The 22923-nt window shown below is 42.0% G+C and overlaps 1 protein-coding gene across 8 annotated transcripts in view; it reads right to left on the bottom strand.

The window, feature by feature from the left end:
* The window catches only part of LOC130282257 (hexokinase HKDC1-like), a 62991-nt gene that overhangs the window by 7189 nt on the left and 32879 nt on the right, over positions 1 to 22923 (bottom strand). For 4 of the 8 annotated variants that reach the window (XM_056530299.1, XM_056530298.1, XM_056530300.1 and 1 more), the window contains 11 exons: positions 22468 to 22651; positions 19628 to 19783; positions 19311 to 19544; positions 18015 to 18316; positions 14322 to 14470; positions 13723 to 13842; positions 12478 to 12573; positions 9167 to 9266; positions 7506 to 7689; positions 5764 to 5919; positions 2277 to 2510 (listed from right to left, as the gene is read on the bottom strand). In XM_056530299.1, the coding sequence (XP_056386274.1) occupies positions 2277 to 2510; positions 5764 to 5919; positions 7506 to 7689; positions 9167 to 9266; positions 12478 to 12573; positions 13723 to 13842; positions 14322 to 14470; positions 18015 to 18316; positions 19311 to 19544; positions 19628 to 19783; positions 22468 to 22651 (1915 nt within the window). Of the gene's footprint in view, positions 1 to 2276; positions 2511 to 3154; positions 3292 to 5763; positions 5920 to 7505; positions 7690 to 9166; positions 9267 to 12477; positions 12574 to 13722; positions 13843 to 14321; positions 14471 to 18014; positions 18317 to 19310; positions 19545 to 19627; positions 19784 to 22467; positions 22652 to 22923 lie in introns of those variants that run through there. The other 4 variants (XM_056530302.1, XM_056530301.1, XR_008846306.1 and 1 more) reach the window with 4 other exon arrangements.

A 22923-nucleotide genomic window follows, 5' to 3' on the forward strand; every position in this document is an offset into this window, starting at 1 on the left:
ACCCCGAAAAAAATGCACCTGCCTGAACCCCCAAAAAAACGCTCATCAGTGATAAATCACTGACAGCGGTGGGACAGGCTGCACACACAGGTACGGTCCGTCCACACAGTACACGCCTGCTACTGGTGGCACGGACCGCCTATGGGTGCAAAAAAGCGCTAGAAAACGCGAAAAAAGCGCCAGCACCACAAAAAAAACACTGATCAGTACTACGGGACTGATCAGCGGCGGGTGGGCTTTAACAAACGGTGGCGGACCGCTCTTTTATAACTAAGAGGGTCCGCACACACGCTTAGGGAAAAAAAAAAGAAGATCTGTGCCAAAAAAAAAAAAAGGCTGGCGGCAGACCACAGAGACCCAGCAGGGCCGGGGTCATGCAGCTAAAGGTGCTACGGACCCACGGACACCCACTGAGGTACGCCGAAAAAAAATAATTAAAAAACATCTCTGTGAAATGGTGGGCAGAACGGAGCAACATGCTCCTAGCCCACCCAATCCCCTCCCATTACTATGTGATTGATGTGGCCACTTTGGCCACCCAATCACAACTGTACTGAGGGGGGTGGCCACAATGCCAGCCCCCAGTACAGCAAGGATGGTGATTGGTGGTGTATGCTACACCACCAGTAACCATCTATATCCATGTCACAGGGTAACACGTGACCCTGATGACCCGAAACCGCTGCAGAATGCCGGTAAGTAGTTACCAGCGTCTTGCAGCGATCGTCGGTATAGGAGGTCCTCTGGACACTGTACACTGCCGGGATGTCTGCTGATTGAAATCAGCAGACATCCGGCTCCGATCCCTGCCCGGCGAGCGGCAGGGAACGGAATCAAAGCACATCGTTCATCTGAATTGGGGCCATGATGACCCCCCTGGGCGATATATGCCGAGATGCCTGCTGAACGATTTCAGCAGGCATCCGGCTCCGGTCCCCAACCGGCTAGCGGTGGGGACCGGATTTCCCACGGGCGTATGGATACGCCCTCGGTCCATAAGGACTCAGAATGCAGGGCGTATCCATACGCCCTATGTCCTGAAGAGGTTAAATCAAAGAGTAAGTTTGTCTTTGAAGAGCAGAGATGCTAGAGTCTGTATGTGTAATGTTCTTATAAACCACACAGCCTTGACATTAAAACCATTAATGTTGCAAAGGTTTCCCTGTGCCCCTAAAATTGCTCTGAGCCATAAAGGCATGGATGCATGAGACCTCTGAAGATGCCTAATGGTATCTGGCTCAAAACCCTCAGTGGCTGATTCTAAAGTTCTATACGTTGTGATGTGTGGCAACCATGAATTGAACATTTGTGTATGTACTATTGGGTTCCTTCTCAGTCTATATGTCCACATAACACGTAAAAAAGACTACGTTATTTTTTTCTATCTTTCCACCTAACTCCTCTCCTGGGGTGTGTGTGGATGTACTAAAAGAAATACACAAGAGGATAACCTAAAACTCCCTGCAGAGGACACACCATTTACAAATGAACCACTGAAGACTGCGAGGAAGCAGTACCAACCACTGAAGACTATGAGGAAGCAGTACCAACCACTGAAGACTGCGAGGAAGCAGTACCAACCACTGAAGACTATGAGGAAGCAGTACCAACCACTGAAGACTATGAGGGAGCAGTACCAACCACTGAAGACTGCGAGGAAGCAGTACCAACCACTGAAGACTGCGAGGAAGCAGTACCAACCACTGAAGACTGCGAGGAAGCAGTACCAACCACTGAAGACTGTGAGGAAGCAGTACCAACCACTGAAGACTATGAGGAAGCAGTACCAACCACTGAAGACTGCGAGGAAGCAGTACCAACCACTGAAGACTGCGAGGAAGCAGTACCAACCACTGAAGACTATGAGGAAGCAGTACCAACCACTGAAGACTATGAGGAAGCAGTACCAACCACTGAAGACTGCGAGGAAGCAGTACCAACCACTGAAGACTATGAGGAAGCAGTACCAACCACTGAAGACTATGAGGAAGCAGTACCAACCACTGAAGACTGCGAGGAAGCAGTACCAATCACTGAAGACTGTGAGGAAGCAGTACCAACCACTGAAGACTATGAGGAAGCAGTACCAACCACTGAAGACTATGAGGAAGCAGTACCAACCACTGAAGACTGCGAGGAAGCAGTACCAATCACTGAATCACCTGTTATTTTACTGTTTAGTATCATGTATAGATCATTTCTAGAATGTTGACTGAGCAATACATACAGTATCTTGGTTTGCATATAATAAATATAGCAATACTGATATAACTTACTGTGGGTGTAACTTGTACAAGGTCCCATCAACACCAATAGTAGTTTTAAGATGATCCAGACCACGGTTTTCTCTTATTTTATCTACAACTGCAGCCAAGCCGGCACCACATAACTTTGCTGCTCTCGTTGACACTGCACCACAAACTTCCTTCACAATGATACTGTCATCACATGTACTATCCAAGCCAAGCTGCTGGAGGATCTTTCTGACCTGGAGGAGAGCTAGACGATCACTGTATAAAGAAAAGCCAAAATCATTGATGAGTGTATACAAATGGCATAGGGGCAGAATTACTACAGCCTGACGTTCTACATGTGTTTAGATAACCTGCAGTGGAGTACTCTGCTCCTAATGTATTAAGAGGTGCACATCTTATAATAAACTGTCACATCTTGTGCTGTGCATTTGCCTCTGACTGGACTCTACGCCAGCTAGAAACTGGCATACGTTTCAGCTTTAATGTCCCCTTAACACCAAGCCCTGTCTGCATTCTAAAAACCAAAAAGTTGTGTACTTTTGGACAAAATGGGGGCTTTTACAAAAACATGCCACTGTTTTAAAAGGCAGAAAACTGGCCAATATGGCAAATAAATGTCCTTCCATTGTCTTTACAAAGACAGATAAGCAGAGTGACTATATAAAAAGGTGAGGCTGTATGTTAAGTTATATGGGTACATTAGCCACTCTAAAACAAAACTCTGCTGCTACAGAACCTCTTTTTGAAGATAAAAAGAAGTTTCCGGTTCACAATTTTTTTGATCTACAGTGCGCCCCAATGATTAGGACCAGGAGACTTGCGGGGTGCTCAATACCAGATAGCTTCAGATGCAGCCAATAAATCATAGCAGAAAACGAGAGGCAACTCACCGCATCAGTGCTCCAAAGACTGTTATTTTCAGTGCAGTAAAAACGCCAGCAGTACCGGACCGTAAGCCATTCACAGAAAGCTTTAGTTAGTTTAGTTAGCAACTGTTTCACACTGTTATGGTGCTTTGTCAGACTACGTTTCTCACCTGAGGGAGGGGAGGTAATAAGCTCACGTCACCCATGATGCAGGTGAGAGGAGCGTGTACAAAGAACAAATTACATATAAAACAAATTCTACTAATCTTATGCAACAAACTAGCCAGGGGTCAAGTCTTGGGAAAAAAGTGAGGGAACCCGAGATTTCCACTCAAGGGCTGGTCCTGCAGGACTCCTGCTAATAGGAATGGTGTTCCTGCTGTGGAAAAAGTGCAGGAACTTAGTTCCCACGCATTCCTGCTGGACTTGAAACTGAAACTAGGATGTCCTGAAACTAGGATGCTAAGGTCGGACCTGTCAGTAAGTCCTAAGTTCCTTAGCCCTTTGAGAGCTTGTATCGTGCAGCCTATATAAAAATGTTTGCATGGGCATGTAATAGCATAAACTAGTCCAGTAATCTGACAACATATATAAATGCGGTTTAATAGGTACACCTGCTATATTAATATTTTTATCTACACACATAAATGAACACCAAGAGCAGATCTGCACCTACAATTACCTGCTGGAAGTGATTTCTGTAACCAGTCATGTTCTTTTGAGAAAACTTGCTACGGGTTAATGTGTCACCTATATTGTGGCATCTTTTAGACGAAAATAGAGGTCTCTGTCTACCTACATCCTGCAAATCTGCCTCATTCCTTATTATGAACCAGTATTTGTTAATTATTTCTTTTATTTTGTTTGCCATAGGGCTAAATTTTAAAGTAAAGGAAAATGGGTCACTCTCTTGTGCTGTAGTGTGAGACCTGTGTCATTGAAAGGTTTATGATTTTTAAAAGGCAAGGAGGAAAAAATGAAAGTGCAAGAACAGAAAACGCTCGGTCCTTAAGGGGTTAAGGGACTCCACATCGACAGAGGCAAGAATGAAATGCTCAGGCCACATCATTTCACCTAGAGCACATAGAAACTCCCCTGTAACCCCTGCAGCGCTAGGGAACTTAAAGGGGTACTCCGGTGAAAACCTTTTTTCTTTTAAATCAACTGGTAGCAGAAAGTTAAACATATTTGTAAATTACTTCTATTAAAAAATCTTAATCCCTCCTGTACTTATTAGCTGCTGAATACTACAGAGAAAATTATTTTCTTTTTGGAATGCTCTCTGATGACATCACGACCACAGTTCTCTCTGCTGACGTTATTATAATAATAATAACGCTTTATTTATTGTTGTCCTTAGTGGGATTTGAACCCAAGTCCCCGACACTGCAAAGCAGAAGTGCTAACCACTGAGCCACCATGCTGCCCTTAGCATACATCTGCTATGCATGGTTGCTAAAATGGACAGAGATGTCAGCAGAGAGCACTGTGTTCGTGATGTCATCAGTGTTCCAAAAAGAAAGGAATTTCCTCTGTAGCATTCAGCAGCTAATAAGTACTGGAAGGATTAAGATTTTTTTATAGAAATAATTTACAAATATGTTTAAGTTTCTGCCCCCAGATGATTTAAAGGAAAAAAGGTTTTCACCGGAGTACCCCTTTAAGACTGAATGACAGGTCCGACTTTAGCATGTTTATCGGCTAGTTTGCTGCATAAGATTAGTCGAATTGGTTTTATATGTAATTTGTTCTTTGTACACGCCCCTCTCACCTGTGTCATGGGTGACGTGAGCTTATTACCTGCCCTCCCTCAGGTGCGAAACTGAGTCTGACGAAGCACCATAACGGTGTGAAACAGCTGTTGTAACTAAATCTTTCTGTGAACGGCTTATGGTCCGGTAGTGCTCTAAAGACCAAAGTCTTTGGAGCACTGAAGCAGTGAGTTGCCTCCCGTTTTCCACTCCGATTTACAAGATATGGCAATATAGGGCTTCTCATCCGGATTCTAGACATGTCTTCATAGTCCTTCCCAGCTCCAATATATAAGCCTTTTTGTATATAAGCGAGGCTAAAGTGTCCTTGGGGGAGTCCAGCCTCTCTCTTTATTTACACCTCCTTGCCTTCTGGTTTATGCCTTAATCTTAATCCTTCCAGTACTTATTAGCGGCTGTATACTACAGAGTAAATTCTTTTCTTTTTGGATTTCTTTTCTGTCTGACCACAGTGCTCTCTGCTGACACCTCTGTCCATGTCAGGAACTGTCCAGAGCAGGAGAAATCCCCATAGCAAACATATGCTGCTCTGGACAGTTCCTGACATGGACAGAGGTGTCAGCAGAGAGCACTGTGGTCGTGACAGAAAAGAAATCCAAAAAGAAAAGAATTTCCTCTGTAGCATACAGCAGCTGATAAGTAATGGAAGGATTAAGATTTTTTAATAGAAGTAATTTACAAATCTGTTTAACTTTCTGGCACCAGTTGATTTAAAAAATGTTTTCCACCCCTTTAAATATTACCTAAACCATATGATATTAGAAACATGCTGCTCTTCCCTAATATATCATTTAAATGTGCTTTTTATGGTACAGATTTACTTTACTCATATGCTAAAATATTGGCATGTACAAGATCACAAGACATAACCTTTCTATCTGAGACAGAAATTTGGTTTCAAATATTCCCTTTGTCCTCAGCCGTTCAGAAATCTGTCCTCGAAATAGGAGGCCTCTCTTGGTTAGATCAATCAGAACCTGTCTCACAATTTCTCCAAGGTACATTCCACTTGACATCTTTTCAAAGCTGTGTGAAATATATGCAAAGCTATATTAGTTGTTTGCATACTGCAAGTAAATTAAAATTGTTACATTTTCTATTAATATCAAATATGTACCACATTTAAATGAATCATTTTCATGTCTTCATTCCATGATTCCGATAATTTTATGTAACAAGATGTGGAGAGACCGAAAAGAGAACATATTTCTGTAATATCTTTTGAGCTCAATTTGAAAATCATGTTTTACAATTGAAAAAACAGCCCAAAATGGATGTTTATTTTAACTTGTTGAGTTCTATTAAGCCCATTAGTAGAATGTCCATTTTGTTCACGATCCAATATTTTTATGGCTGGAATTTTTACATTTTGAAATAAAAACATTCTTTTTTACATTTCTCTTTTTTGGCTGTTTATGGTCCCCAAAAAACGTCACTTTTGGTAATTCCAGTCATTATTGGCCAATTTTTTCCCCACTGCAATTTTTTCATAAAAAATGGCAATTTTTTGGAACGACTGAAAATACTGACGGAAACCTTTGAATATAGGAATATATCCAGGATTGAATGTTTGATCTTCAGGCTATTTGTTTCAGGCTGCTGTACAGTAGTAGCTGTACAGTAGATTAGCGGTGTAATGTGAGCGGCCCTCCGTTTGCAATTATGAGACAAAAAGGGGGTCGATTCTGTAACGCTGCAGGTCAGTTACCATTGAAAAGCTATATAATGCAAAACTAACATAGCGTATATACTCGAGTATAAGCCGAGTTTTTCAGCACGATTTTTCATGCTGAAAACACCCCCCTCGGCTTATACTTGAGTGAACTCTCCACCTGTCAATCCCTTCTCAGTGGTCTTCAACCTGCGGACCTCCAGATGTTGCAAAACTACCTAGCTGCGAATGAACGTCCCTGTGCATCGTCGTCAAGGCAACGTCACTAGTCCGGGGCCAGCCCGGAGCGGAGAAGAGGGCCTCCCGGTGAAAATGGACCGCCCGGAACGACTAACCCTTCCCACCGGACGGTCCCTGCAGCATAGATGGCCCAGATCAGCTCACTCTTCCCGAGGGGAGGTGAGTAGAGAACTAAATGGGGGTCTGGATGATGACGGAGGCCGCAGTGGTCTTCAACCTGTGGACCTCCAGATGTTTCAAAAATACAACACCCAGCATGCCCGGACAGCCGATGGCTGTCCGGGCATGCTGGGAGTTGTAGTTTTGCAACATCTGGAGGTCCGCAGGTTGAAGACCACTGATGAAGGGATTGACAGGCGGTGATGATGAAGGGGGGGGGGGGAATGAAGACAGGGTGATGATGACGGGGGTCTGGATAATGACAGGGGGGATGATGACAGGGTGATGATGATGAGGGGGAAAATGACAGGGTGATGATGACAGGGGTGATGATGAGGGGGTGTTAATGACAGGGGTCTGGATGATGACATGGGTGTATGATGTATTTCCCACCCTAGGCTTATAGTCGAGTCAATAACTTTTCCTGGGTTTTTGGGGTGAAATTAGGGTCCTCGACTTATATTCAGGTCGGCTTATACTCGAGTATATATGGTATGCAGTAACCAATTCTGCTGCAAATGTCATTCTCTATTAATTTTACCTTTGTTTTCCAGGATTTAAGGAATTTACATCCACGTGTCTATCATATTGTGTCTGGATGTCTGAGAGACGGCCATTATCCCCAAATCCTCCCCATTCTGTGTTAATACACATTTTCCCTTCATCGCCATCTAAAAATTCAATGTTCTTCATTTCTTCCATATAACAAACATTGCTCCCAGTACCTGGGGAAGAAAGACATATCTCAGATTGTATTGTATTGTTTTTCATTTTTTATTCTATAACATTTAGGGGTATGTATGGTGGCACACAACATTCTTACAAATCCACATTAAAGAGACATATGTGCTCATTATATGACTCTTTAAGTGGATCTGTAAGGTCGTTGTGTTCCACCATACAAACCCCTAAATGTTATACAATAAAACATGAAAAACAATTTATGCATTAGAACATGCCACGAAATTCTTGAGGGGAAAAAACTCCTTTTTTAGGGGAGGAGCCATGAAATGATAAAGTGCAACAACACATTAATAGACATAGAATACACATGAAAATAATGGCCCTGATTTACTATTGCAATCCCAAAATGTGTTGTCGGGTTGTGCGCCAGATTCTGGCACATTGCAGCAGAATTGAAAATACACGACTAACTCTCCATTTTACTGAGAAAACCCAAAAAAGGGGTGTGGCAGCAGTAAAAAAAAGGGATGTGTCCCTGACATTTTCACAAAAACCCTACATGTTTACTAAGGTTCCCACATAAAATGTGGTGAATTTGAGCTGAGGAAAACCCCACAGATCAGAGCATGTGTAAAAAAAAAAAAAAAGCAAAGTGTAGAGAAAAGTGCAAAATGTAGGGAAACCTTAAAGGGGTACTCTGGCCCTGAGACATCTTATCCCCTATGCAAAGGAAAGGAGATAAGATGTCTCACCGCGGGGATCCCACCGCTGGGGACCCCTGTGATCTTGTATTCGCCTGTTTGAGCCTGTATTCACCTGTTTGAGCTTCACGCCTCGGTGCCAGCTCACAAACACCCGTGTGGTGACCACGGGGCCGGAGTATCATGACGTCACGACTCCGCCCCCGTATGACGTCACCCCCCACCCTCGCTATGCAAGTCTATGGGAGGGGGCGTGATGTCACGACTCCGCCCCTGAATGACGTCACCCCACCCCCCGCTATGCAAGTCTATGGGAGGGGGCGTCACGCCCCCTCCCATAGACTTGCATAGCGGGGGGTGATGTCACACTAGGGGGGGGGGGGGGGGAGTCGTGACTTCACGATACTCTGCCCCCGTGGTCACCACACAGCTGTTTGTGAGCTGGCACCAAGGTGTGCAGCTCAAACAGGTGGGTGGCAAATACAAGATTGTGGGGGTCCCCAGCAGTGGGACCCCCGTGGTGAGACATCTTATCCCCTATCCTTTGCATAGGGTATAAGATGTTTCAGGGCTGGAGTACCCCTATAATAAATACCATGGAAAAAAATTGAAGGGAAATAAAACCCATTAACCTAAGAAACCTACACTCCACTCTTAGTAAATCAGGGCCACTGTCTTTGTATGATGGCTGTGAGAGGCTTTACTTCAATGTAGTATGTCTTTGCAGGGCATAGAAGCCAACGTAATTGAGTTCTGTTCTGATCATAGTACACACCAATGCAGCTTTTCTGTTCTCATATTTGATACAAATAATTACCTGCAATGAGTCCAATCTCACAGTCTGGATCTTCATATCCGCATGTCATCATGGTTCCTACTGTGTCATTGACAATTGCCACAATGTCTAAGTCAAACTCCTTTAAAGCAGGAAAGAATACCATACAGATGTTAGTATATATACCATGGCTAATGATTTAGAAGCTAGCGCACAGTCCATAGTTTATTACAGTATCTTCTGCCGAACTCAGGTCATAACCATGTTGCATATTTTATCTCCATCATTTATTATCTGATCATTAAAGGGGTTATCCAGGGGAAAAAAAACTTTTTTTTTAATAAATCAACTGGCTCCAGAAAGTAAAAAAGATTTGTAAATTATTTCTATATTTTCTTTTTTATCCTTTCAGTACTTATGAGCTGCTGAAGTTGAGTTGTTATTTTCTGTCTAAGTGCTCTCTGATGACACCTGTCTCGGGAACCGCCCAGTTTAGAAGCAAATCCCCATGGCAAACCTCTTCTACTCTGTGCAGCTCCCGAGACAGACAGTGGTGTCAGCAGAGAGCACTGTTGCCAGACAGAAAACAACTCAACTTCAGCAGCTGATAATTATTGAAAGGATTAAGATTTTTTAATAGAAGTAATTTATAAATCTGTTTAACTTTCTGGAGCCAGTTGATATAAAAAAAAAAAAAGTTTTTTCCTGGAATACCACTTTAAAACATGAATCTAAGCAGATTTCTTTATTCTGCAGCATCAGATTATACTGAATATCCCCAAAAATCCCCACAAGTGTCACAAACATACAAATGTACCAGTACCTTATATATGAAATGCTAATGAAAAACTGCTATTAATTTGGCTATTCATTGTCTCTTATCAGAAGATACTGAGTCAAATCACAGTTTACATTTGAAAGCGCTGCCTTCTTCATACAACATTCCATGTAGACTTCCGTGGCGAGCACTTGGGTCTTCAGGCTTATATAACTTTTATTTACTGTGCTGCTGTATTTGGACTATTGTTTTATATCTCATAGGCGCTGAAGAGTAAATGTATAAAGAAAAATGTTATGTATTGTGGAGGGGTGAAAAGTCATACCCCTGGTGATCAACATAATCTAATGACAAATGGCGTCCTAAACCAATGATTGCTACAGTATCAATCTAGGCAATATATATGCAACTTTAAAACCTTGCCCCTACATTACCTCTTGTAACACATTGGGAGGCTACAAAACTGAAATCAAGTTCTCATGGGGAGAGAGGCTTTTTTCCTACCCAAAGATCAATCTATATATATAAAACTCAACGTGTGTGTATGTATGTGTGTGTATGTATGTATGTGTGTATGTTCCACAAAAACTTCCAAACGGCTAAAGATATTAACATGAAACTTGGCACACATGTTACTTATATGTCAACAACAAACATAGGATAGGTGATTTAACCCTTACTCACACCCATTTGCCAGGGGTGGGGTTTATGTTTAAAGTACCATACAACTCTATGGGAAATATATGTTACTGCCTAACTTCCAAACGGCTGGAGATATTTCCAAATACTTGATCACATGTTACTTATATGTCCCCTTAAAATATAGGATAGTTAATTTAACCCTTAACTACCCCCATTTGTGAGCGGGGTTTTTGTTTAAAGTCCCATGTAAATCAATGGGAAATGTATGTTCCCACATAACTTCCGTACGGCTGGAGATATTTCAATACCTGGTACTCTTATTACGGGTCCGGATATGAGGACGGGATGGGAGGTCAAGATAGGAGGTCAAGATAGGAGGACAGGATGGTCTGGATAGGAGGTCGAGTTAGGAGGTTGGGATAGGAGGACGGGATAGGAGGACAGAATAGGAGGTCGGGATAGGAGGACGAGATAGGAGGCCGGGATAGGAGGTCGAGATAGGAGGACCGGATAGGAGGTCGGGATAGGAGGTGGAGATAGGAGGACGGGATAGGGGGTTGAGATAAGAGGACGGGATAGGAGTTCGAGATAGGAGGACGGGATAGGAGGATGGGATAGGAGGTCGAGATAGGAGGTCGAGATAGGAGGACGGGATAGAAGGACGGGATAGGAGGTCGAGATAGGAGGAGGGGATAGGAGGTCGAGATAGGAGGAGGGGATAGGAGGTCGAGATAGGAGGAGGGGATAGGAGGTCGAGATAGGAGGACGGGATAGGAGGTTGAGATAGGAGGATGGGATAGGAGGTTGAGATAGGAGGATGGGATAGGAGGACTGGATAGGAGGTAGGGATAGGAGGTCGGGATAGGAGGACGGGATAGGAGGTCGGGGTATGAGGACGGGATATGAGAACGGGATATGAGGTTGGGATATGACAACAATATATGGGGATGGGATATGAAGTCAAAAGCTTCCTCCTTTGTTAAATTTTCCTCCACAACAAGGATGAGGAAGGAAAAAACGGGCAACGCCGGGTACTCAGCTAGTACAGTTCATAAAATTTAGAAGCTCAGTTAATGACAAACAAAAATAAAAAGTAAAAAAAAAAATACTAAAACAGGTGTATTTCATTATTATACTATTTTTTAATTATAAACTTTTAAGCATTTCATTTTTTGAAGATGAATTTAGCAGGTATTTCTACTACCAGGTTTTTTGTTGGATCACGTTGTGGTTTTCCTGGTGATTATAGAATAAAAAATAAAACAATCTGGTATCTAATTCAAAAATAATATTAGCCCTTTAAAGGGGTACGCTGGAGGAACAAAAAGTTTTCAAATCCATTGGCAACATAAAGTTAAATAGATGTGCAAAATACTTCTATTTAAAAATGTTAAGCCTTCCAGTACTTATCAGCTGCTGTATGTTCTAGAGGAAGTTATGTAGTTCTTTCCATCTGACCACAGTACTCTCTACTGTCACCTCTGTCCGTGTCAGGAATTGTCCAGAGCAGGAGAGGTTTACCATGGGGATATGATCATGTTGTGTATATTTCCTGGTGGCAGCAGGGAGCGCTGTGTCTAACTTAAAAGACTAGATTGACTTCCTCCAGGGCACACAGAATTCATTTAAAAATCTGTCACCAGTTGATTTGAAAACATATTTTTTTTCTTCAGAGTACCCCTTTAAACCCACGTATGCATGCCTTATATAGACAACATAATATGAAGGAGTGAAAGGAAGTATGCTGTTTTTGTTTTCTTATTTTAGTGAACATGAAGTGTCAGGTAAGAGAAACCTAGACATTTCCTTCCATGCTGCTGTGTTAACTCACATTGTATATTATTTTCACACTCACAAAACCATATAAAGTTTTATGTATTAACAATATAAACATCATGATTCCCTCCATAAATGTATTTTGAGGCATACTTACATTTCTCCTCTTGATAGCTTCTCTTAACATGTCTACTACATCCTGTCCTTCACAGTCAGTGGCTTTAAAGCCCTTTGTCCATCCAACTAATGTTCCCTATGAAACAAGGCAAAAAAAATCAGTGGCCTATAAATATTTCATAGAGGCATTTATTGTCTCTATGTAGTCTTAAAGGGTTACTCCGCTGCTCAGCGTTTGGAACAAACTGTTCTGAACGCTGGAGCCGGTGCTGGGAGCTTGTGATGTCATAACCCCGCCCCCTGATGATGTCATGCCCCACCCCCTCAATGCAAGTCTATGGGAGGGGGCGTGACAGTCGTCACGCCCCCACCCATAGACTTGCATTGAGGGGCGGGCGTGACATCATGAGGGGGCGGGGCTATGACATCACAAGCTCCCTCTGCCGACTCCAGCGTTCGGAACAGTTTGTTCCAACTGCTGAGCAGCAGCGTACCCCTTCAAAGTAAACCATGCTGCATTCATACATCTACTTAGACTACACAGCATTAGGAGAAACGTATTCATTATTTATATGGGTACTGTCAGGGGAAAGCATAATCTTAATAGAGCATTGCACCTGCTATACTTAGAAATCAACTCTACAAGTCTTGGCTTTGTTACACCTATCAGAAAACATCAGATGCACACAAAAATATACTATAGAAACTTGCTAAATGTTATTATTGTCACAAAAATACAAATAAAAATATACAAAGAGTCAATGGAGAGTCAATGCAAGGGAGCAGAAAGCAGGGTCATTGTTTGGGGAATTCTGGTCTTCATGCTAAAAGAGATAGCAGTTACATACAGTTTACTAATAAAATTCCATAAATAATAGGACTAGTGATAAAGAATGAGTTTTAAGGTTTGACAAAACATTTTCTTAAACACGGAACAGATTTCAATCAATAGAAAATGGCAGCTGTGTTAATTTTTCTTATTTTACTTGCCAAACAACCAATAAGTATAGCTAGACTTATTTAATGAAATGGATAGAAAAAATGACCTCATAAACATTCAGGCGTTGCTTTCTGCCAAAAGGCTCAGAAGTATTGAACACTGGTGGTGCTTCTGTATTAAAATAACAAAGTTACAAATGCAATAATGTGTTTCGAGGGTACTAGCCCTCTTCCTCAGATTGCATCCAATGCAATCTGAGGAAGTGGGCTAGTACCCTCGAAACGCGTCATAATAACACGTGTCTGCAGTAACAGATTACTAGTAGAGCATGTGAGATAACCATACCTTGTCAATTTGATCTTGTTGACATGGGAAAGAAAATGTAAATCCCAGGGGCAATGGGGCACCTTTAATTCCCATGTAGTCTAGGAATTCTGCGATACATTCCACTATGTGGTCAAAGAGCTAGAATACAATAAGATAAATAGCTGTTAATATTAAGTTATAATAAAGTGTTTGTTACATTCAGGGCTGGCCTTAGGGTATTCCACCTATACAGTACCACAGGGCATATCTCCTGTCACTACTGATCATCACTGGCCCACATGCACTTGGTACCAGGATTCTGTATCTTCAACCAACATTTGGTGTCTGACCCTATGGAACAGCAACTACACAGGATGAAGCTAAAAGGAATTTTCCCAACTGTTAAAGTTATCCCCTATCCACAGGATCCCAAGTCTACTGGTGGAATGGAGTGGTGGGTTACAGAATTATTCTCTATTAGAGCTGCTGGAGTTTGGTGTTTAGTTGTCTCTGCGGCTCCCATAAAGAATAAATTGAGCATCGGTTCGCATGCGCAACTAGCTGTTTGGTTTTACCTGGAGAATATAGGGTGCACCTATATTATATACTATGCATGCGGTTACTTTTTGCACACTTACCTCTTCCCCAGTGCCTTGCATTATTTCTAGAGGTATAGCAAAGATCTTGTTGTACATCTTTACATAACGTCTTCTCCTGCTCCTGATTTTGACGAGCAAGACTCGGAAGTTGGTTCCTCCTAGGTCCAGAGCTAGAAAGTTCCCTTCCTCTAAAAAATACATTAGAAATTTTGAACTATCAACCTATGTTCTAAACGGATTTATAACACTCCAAACTATTCCAGATCCAAGGAAAGGGTAGGGGAGGGGGAGGACGGGGAAACTCGAGCTCCACTTGAAAGTAGAAAAAATTCCTTTATTAGTGATCCATAACAATAGAAAAAGATAAATAAGTGCAGACAAAAATCACACGTGCATGGTGAGTTAAAATCTCACGTCCACCGACGCGTTTCGGGCTGTCAAAAGCCCTTAATCCTGGAGCATGGTCTGTCTACCTCGGGCTGCTTATATATACTGGAAACCTATCACTAGGTCACATGATCACAGACCACGTGACCCAAACATCTGATGCTTAATTAACTCTAATCAAAGTACGTCTTAAAATACATAGAACCATAAAGAAAATGTATCCCAATCAGATAAAATCTATCCTACTGAAACACTTACCTGTTCTTTATGAAGATGCAACATTGTACACTATTCTTCAGGAAGAGGTTAATGTTGTGGCTAAAAGAGGTCGCACCCTGCGCAACCAATTGTCCCCTAGTGACTTTCTAAACAAATCTTGAGACAACACGTGGTTGCACTTAAAGGGATTCTTTAAATGTGCTAAAAATAGATGCAATCTCTGCTGATATGCCACCAAATCCAATACTTTTACATCGATGGCAAATGGCAAGAAATATTCTAAAAATCATTTCTAAATTGTGACACTACACATGTCATATATGTGGCTACCTGCAGAGATTGCAAAAAACAATATGTTGATTGTACAACTAAAAAATTGAAAAAACGCATTTGTGAACATATGCATAATGCACACATTGCGGTATTCAACTCACGTTCAATGTCCGGTTTGTCCAAGCACATAACTGAGGTTCATCAGGGCAATCCGAATTCCATTGAAGTATGCGGCATTGAAAGGGTTTCCCCTCCTCAACGAGGTGGAGACTGGTCTCGTTGGCTGTTAAAACGCGAGGCGTATTGGATTCTCATGCTGGAAACTAGATTTCCAGCAGGGATGAATTACAAAAATGATCTGGCGTATATCTATTGATAATGTTGTTCTCAGTATATGCGAGTGATTGGGATACATTTTCTTTATGGTTCTATGTATTTTAAGACGTACTTTGATTAGAGTTAATTAAGCATCAGATGTTTGGGTCACGTGGTCTGTGATCATGTGACCTAGTGATAGGTTTCCAGTATATATAAGCAGCCCGAGGTAGACAGACCATGCACCAGGATTAAGGGCTTTTGACAGCCCGAAACGCGTCGGTGGACATGAGATTTTAACTCACCATGCACGTTTGATTTTTGTCTCCACTTATTTATCTTTTTCTATTTTTATGGATCACTAATAAAGGAATTTTTTCTACTTTCAAGTGGAGCTGGAGTTTCCCCGTCATCCCCCTCCCCCACCCTTTCCTTGGATCTGGATTGTGTTAACCGAGAATATGGCTCGGCTCTGTGCTCTCGTGCTCCCTGCCTGAACACATCTTCCACCTGCGAACTGCATATTTACTGGTGAGCTGGAATTTTTTCTTTTTGTCTTATGACTTTGTGCTTATTACTCCAAACTATTACCTGAGATCACCTAGCTTGTACCCAAAACATTTAGTTTATACTTTATTATGGGTAGAGCTTTAAAGGAGTTGTCCAATTTTACAAAAATGCTGCAGAAATTTAACAAGATGCGGGGGATGTTGAGTGTTGTGTAAAAAAAAAAAAAAAACATTTTAGGGGTTGTTCAGTATTACAAACAAACTGCTTTTTTTGTTGTTGCAAAAACAGTCCCATCCACTGCTTGTGTCTGGTATTGCAGCTTTATTGAAGTTAATAGAACTGAGCTGTAGTACTACACACAACCTGTGTGTAGTAGTGGTGCTGTTTTTTCACGCCCCCTCCCATAGACATAAATGGAAAGAATGTGGCGTGACGACGAACCGAACCCAGCGTTCTGAACAAAAATGTTCAAAATGTCCCAGCGGCCGGACCCCTCGCGATCAGACATCTTATTCCCTATCCTTTGGATAGGGGATAAGATGTCCAGGGGTGGAGTACCGCTTTAAAGTTCTGCTGCCTGTAAGTACTCTCTGTATACAGATTTATACAGCTCCCACTGTGCTCAGTAAGTACTGTAAAAATCCATATGCAGCAGGCTCTCTTCTCCCTTTAGGGCCAGCTTCAGGCAGACAAAATATATTGCAAAACAACAACTTGCCAGCATACTAATAGCTACGCAGACATTCTGGGAGATGTAGTTTCACAACAGCTGGCGAGCCAAAGGTTGGTAATCACTGATTTAGAGCATATGGTTACATTACGTGTGTACATGAGGAATAACACTATTTTTGTCCAATACTTAATTTGTATCCAGCATTTTCACCAATCTTCCTCTCCGCAGGATTCATCTCTAATCTCTAGTAATTGTCTCTGAATTAATGTCATACACTACACAAAAAGAGAAGAGGAAATCCAGCCCCCCTGTGTCTGCCTTTGCTTCTCTCAAGGCTAATTTTAACAGTGAATCTTACTAAAACAATCTTACTTTTTGATACCCCTTGAAAGTTTAGGATGTCCTGAGTCTAGGGGTGTCCTTATTTTATTACTACGCCCCACCCCCATTTCCGATATATGAGGGGTTTTGTACCCTGTCAGATGGGGTGTATTAATAAAATAAAAACACCCCTAGGCCCAGGGCACTTTTTAACTCTATGGACCATTGTCGCTTTATTTCCAATGAATGCTGGGATCTGATTAGTTATCATGGGAATTATAGTTGTTGTCAGTTATACAATGGTGCAGATTTACTAATACTAATTCTTACACAGTGCAAACATAGATTAGACAGTGTAAACATGTGCTAAACATTTTAGGCTGTTTGCAAATCTGGTGCATATGTGGACTGTGCAGTCTAAATATAGACCAACTATTTGTTGGTTTACTTTATACCAAAATGCAATGACATAATTTTGGTGCACAAAGTCACAAGCAAACCATGCCCCCTTCCCCGTAAAGCCATACTCTTTTTTCAAGCAATTCTCAATAGTGTCTTAAACATTTTTTTTAAATTGTGCAAGTCACGTATGCCAGTTTCTTCTGCACAAATGCACCAGAATTCTGGCGCATATGCAATAGTAGATCTGAATGAAGAAAAGAATGAAGATGGCACTTACCACATCAGAGGTAACGGTAATGCTTTATTAGGTGACCGGCAGACTACAGCATAGGGAGGAGGAACGCCAGGAGCGTAATAGCTATTTCGTGCAACAAGTGCACTTCTTCTGTAGTCTGCCGGTCACCGTTTACCGTTACCTCTGATGTGGTGAGTGCCATCTTCATTCTTTTCTTCATTCATTCTGCACTGAATTCCGAAATGAGCACCCTGCCAGAGGGTATACGGACTGGGTGTCCACAGGCATCATTTATTAGGTCCCTTGTAGCTGTGCCAATCGCTTCATCTTTTACAGCAATAGTAGATCTGCTTCCATGTGTCTAGTCCATAATGAAAGATTAAATTACAGAAATTACCTGTCCCATCTGGTGTCCCATAAACGTAAGTCGGTAACATTTTCACAGTTGCGGAGTCATGCGTTTCCTTCCTGAGTCCATATTTTAGCTCCTCCATCATCCGTAATTTAATATCTGCAAGCTTCTCATCAATCTGTAGTTGATTTAGAACTTCATCGATCTCCTTGCGTTGTGAGAGCAACCTACAAGCCACTGCTGTTACCATAGCTGCTCCTTTACCACTACCGCTTTCTGAGAGTAGGAAGCGCACATCACAGTTAGGAACCAGTCTCCTTACAACCTTGTGTAGGCGTTTAGCATACCTGAAAAAGAAATGACTCCAGGGTTATTCTTCATAGTATGCTCTAATGGGGGAGATTTATCAAAACCAGTGCAAATTAAATGTTGTCCAACCAATAATATTGCTTCTTCTTTTTCCAGAGGTCTTACAAAAAAAAAATAATAATAGAAGGGATCTGATTGGATGCTATGGGCAACTGGTCAACTTCTCCTTTGCACAGGTTTTAATAAATATTCCCATTGTGTATGTGTGTAAATGCTTGAATGCAGATCAGTCTCTTAGTTATAGGTTTGGCCATCCTTTGAAGGGGTACTCCGCTGCTCAGTGTTGGAAACAAACTGTATAGAACACTGGAGCCGGCGCCGGGAGCACGTGACGTCCTATCCCAGCCCCCTCATGATGTCACACCCCGTCCCCTCAATGCAAGTCTATGGGAGGGGGCGTGGCAGCCATCACGCCCCCTCCCATAGACTTGCATTGAGGGGGCGGGGTGTGACATCATGAGGGGCGGGGCTATGACGTCACAAGCTCCCGGCGCTGGCTCCAGCGTTCAGAACAGTTTGTTCCAAATGCTGAGCAGCAGAGTACGCCTTTAAGTAAGATCAATTGATCAGTTGTCAGATTTCACCTATACCTATGGTTACATTACGTTTTAAGAAAAAAAAAAAACATGAATAATTAGATGTTTTTTTCTTTTACACTTGATAAGAATACAGTGCTCTGTAACTAAGCCCTAATAGTCACTGTTCTGGTCTGTATCCGGACTAAATTGCATCTATATGTGATTATGAGTAAGAGTCACAAGACTCGAAACTTGTCCTACTGAGCATTCCCAGGGATGCCTCTGTGATTTAATTCATTTGTTATATGATATTTCAATGGATCCTCAATAAAGACGCATTTTACTTCCAACAAGTGCTGGTCTCTTGGATCAATGCGCGTGTGCAGGCCACTTATTATGATATATATATATATATATATATATTGACTTAATTCACATATGATTAGTTACTTACTGGGGATGTGTTCTATAAACGGTTCCATCCATTCCAACTGTTGTCCTCATCCTATCCAACTTCTTGTTTTCACGAAGTCGTGTGAGAATGGCAGCAAGAGCAGCAGCACAAAGATTGGCCGAACGGAATGATACTATAGTGGCGACATGCTGAACAGCAATGCAGTCCTCTTCTGATGGCTCCAGGCCCAGGTCAAGTAATATCTGTCTAGTGTTATACAGCCCTTCCTTATATCTGCAATACAAAGACAAAAGTATAGGCAGGAACTCCTACCACTCATTCACCATGCAGTTTTTATATATGTAGCAAATGCTTACTTTTCCATGGCAGCCACATGACTTGTTTCTATTTTCCCCTTGGTACGGAGACCATTAGAGACCTTGCCACTGAAAAGAAGCCCTTTTTTTGCCATCTTTAGCAGAATAATTCTGACCAGTTCTCCCATGTACAAACCACTGATCATCTTCTCAAATCTTTTATGAAAACAAGACACAATTGCAATTTTTTTTTAGAATAAAATTTTTTTTGAAATCTCACAACTTACATATAATGTTCCGATACAGATGCTCTGAGTTTTAGATAATACTATGCCAGGTGGCACTATGAGAATGACATATGTGTGTTAATGTGACAATATATTATAATACATAGCATTACTCAGATTTTTAATTTAGGATACAGTATCATGCAAAAAAAAAAAAAAGAAAACACAAAACTAAAACCCCAGCCTTTAAGGTCAACACATAATGACAATATTGCTAGACATTTTGCATCTATAGGGTTCTAAGGGTATGTTCACACTACGGAATTCCCCGTGGAATTCCGCGGTGTGAACTTAACATTAGTGTGAATGGGTCTCCGCGAGATCCGTTCACACTGCGGAATTTCAGCGGCTGACAATTCCACCGCTGAAATTGTTCCGCGCAAAGAAAGAACACGTTCATTCTTTGCACGAAAGTCGGCGAGCACTGCATAGCCGTCAATGGTGACGGCACAGTGCTGCGAGGACCTACCATACTGTAGTGTGAACATACCCTAAGACAGAAATCCATTGCTAGTCATCTGTGTAGCTCACAGCTACAGAAGCATTGCAGACTCATAGCTGCAATAGTTTAAAGGGTTACTCGACTGGTGCTGCGGGGGTCGACCATGCCCCTAAGGATGTCACGGCCACGCCCCCTCAATGCAAGTCTATGGGAGGGAGCGTGACTACCGTCACGCCCCCACCCATAGACTTGCATTGGGGGGGTGTGGCCGTGACATCACAAGGGTGTGGCCGACTCCTGCAGCGCGAAAACAGCATTCAGAACATATAGCTCCGAACGCTGGCCAGTGGAGTACCCCTTTAAAGATATTGCACCCCGGACTTAAAGTGTTAAAATCATGAATAAAAACTTTTATGCCATTCATATATGTGAAAAGTTTTTATGAGACCCCCACCGATTGCTAAATATAGCTGGGTAAAGAGTGGCAGTGTGCTTCACTACCTGGCTCAGCGCTCAATGCAGGAGCCATGATCCGTGATAGTCTATGGTCATCTACAAAGTAACGGATTGAGTGCCAAGCTGGGGAATGAAGAGCACTACCAAACGCTTTACCTGGCTATATCTAATGATTGTGGGGTTCTTAGCACGGAGACCCTGACCGAACAAAACTGCACAACTTTTCAAAAGATTTTTTTCATGACAGCAACAGATCAGTATAAGAACAGGGCTGCCCAAATGTACTGATAATTCAGCAATACCACGGCCCTTGATCTTGCAATTCCATCAATGTAACATCTACAATATTTATGCCATGTTGATGTAATCTCTCATCCTTATGTTGTGGTTTCCCTAAAATATCCGGCACAATTAACCATGAACATATAATAAAACACAAGACCATCAGGGAATAAGCATTACGTCACTAATATCATTTTGTGGTGGTCCTACCCCCAGCATCTAACCAAAGGAAAAGTCTCCAGTTTCAGAGTCCTGCAAAACCTATTTAACCACTGACAATGCAGGACAAAAATAGTACTAAAATGGCAAATCTTAGTCTCCCCGACGCCATGACAATCTATTGGCACTTTGAAAATGGGATGTGGGGGGTAGGTGCCTGATGGTTTACAGAGGAAGTCCCTTCCCTTTGTTTAACCACTTAGATTCTACAGTCAAGGCTGATTAGGTATAAAAGACTAGGCTTTAAAGGGGTATTCTGGTGGAAAACTTTATTTTTTTTCCAAATGAACTGATGCCAGAAAGTTAAACAGATTTGTAAATGACTTATATTAAAAAATCTTTACCCTTCCAGTACTTTTTAGCAGCTGTACGCTACAGAGGAAATTATTTTCTTTTTGAATTTCTTTTTTGTCTTGTCCACAATGCTCTCTGCTGACACCTCTTCAGTTCCTGACATGGACAGAGGTGTCAGCAGAGAGCACTGTGGACAAGACAAAAAAAGAAATTAAAAATGAAAAAAAACTTCCTCCATCGGAGTACCCCTTTAAGTTATTTCAGATACTAGGTGCTAGAGCAAGGTGACTGCTGCATTACACAGCCTGTAAATGTAAGTGATGACTCTGGAACAGCTCCTATGCATGTATGAACACAGTAATGTACATTTATGTCAGTTCACAGAAACAACTCCCTTACCACAAGGGGCAGGAATGGGCTGAAGCACTATTAATAGCATTTCAAGAAATTTGGTATGAATCATTGGATAACCCCATTAAGACACTATTACATTGTATAATCATGAGTACTCACAGAGGCGCAACTTGTAGCTTTTGGGCCCCCATGCAAAATCTGCAACAGGGCCCCATGTATCAATTATATTAATGGTCTCTTATGGGCCACACATGCTTTAAAGCCACCTTAGGCACCAGGGTCCCGATGGGACTGCTACCTCTGCACTCCCTATAGCCATGCCCCTGAGTACTCAGTCTATCTTATCTCTACCAACTTTGGCTTATTCAATCCATTAGCACCTGGCAACAGTCATTTTGAGCTGAGAAGTGTTCAGTAGATAGGACCCATCAGCCTACAAGGTGGCAGACTTCCCTTCCCATGGGGACCCTGTGCAGCTCTATCCGATGCTATATGTCTTTTATTGCTTATTGTAAGTCAACCTTTTGTTTAACCTGTTTCCATATCACCTATATAAAAATACTTACAGTTGCTTGCCAGGGTTTACTGATCCTAAATCTATTTCATTGTCAAAATCTGTTCTGATGTCATCTAAGGCACCATCATCTCCAAAAGCTCCCCATTCTGTATTAATGCACATCCTCCCCTCATCTCCTTCCACTAGGTCAATGTTACTCAGATTCTCCATGTAGCAGGCATTTGTACCACTCCCTACACAACAGAAACACAGAGATCAGTATTATACAAGGTATAGGTTTCCTTATATACATTGACTGCCAGATGTTTACAAGCTGGAGTAATCTACTGTATAGAAGACAGTAGCTGCAGAACATTTAAAGGGGTTATCCAGGGAAAAACTTTTTTTTATATATATCAACTGGCTCCAGAAAGTTAAAGGGGTTCTCTGGTGCTTACACATCTTATCCCCTATCCAAAGGATAGGGGATAAGATGCCTGATCTCCGGAGTCCCGCCGCTGGGGAC

Source organism: Hyla sarda, chromosome 7 (genome assembly GCF_029499605.1).
Source record: "Hyla sarda isolate aHylSar1 chromosome 7, aHylSar1.hap1, whole genome shotgun sequence".
Taxonomy (NCBI): domain Eukaryota; kingdom Metazoa; phylum Chordata; class Amphibia; order Anura; family Hylidae; genus Hyla; species Hyla sarda.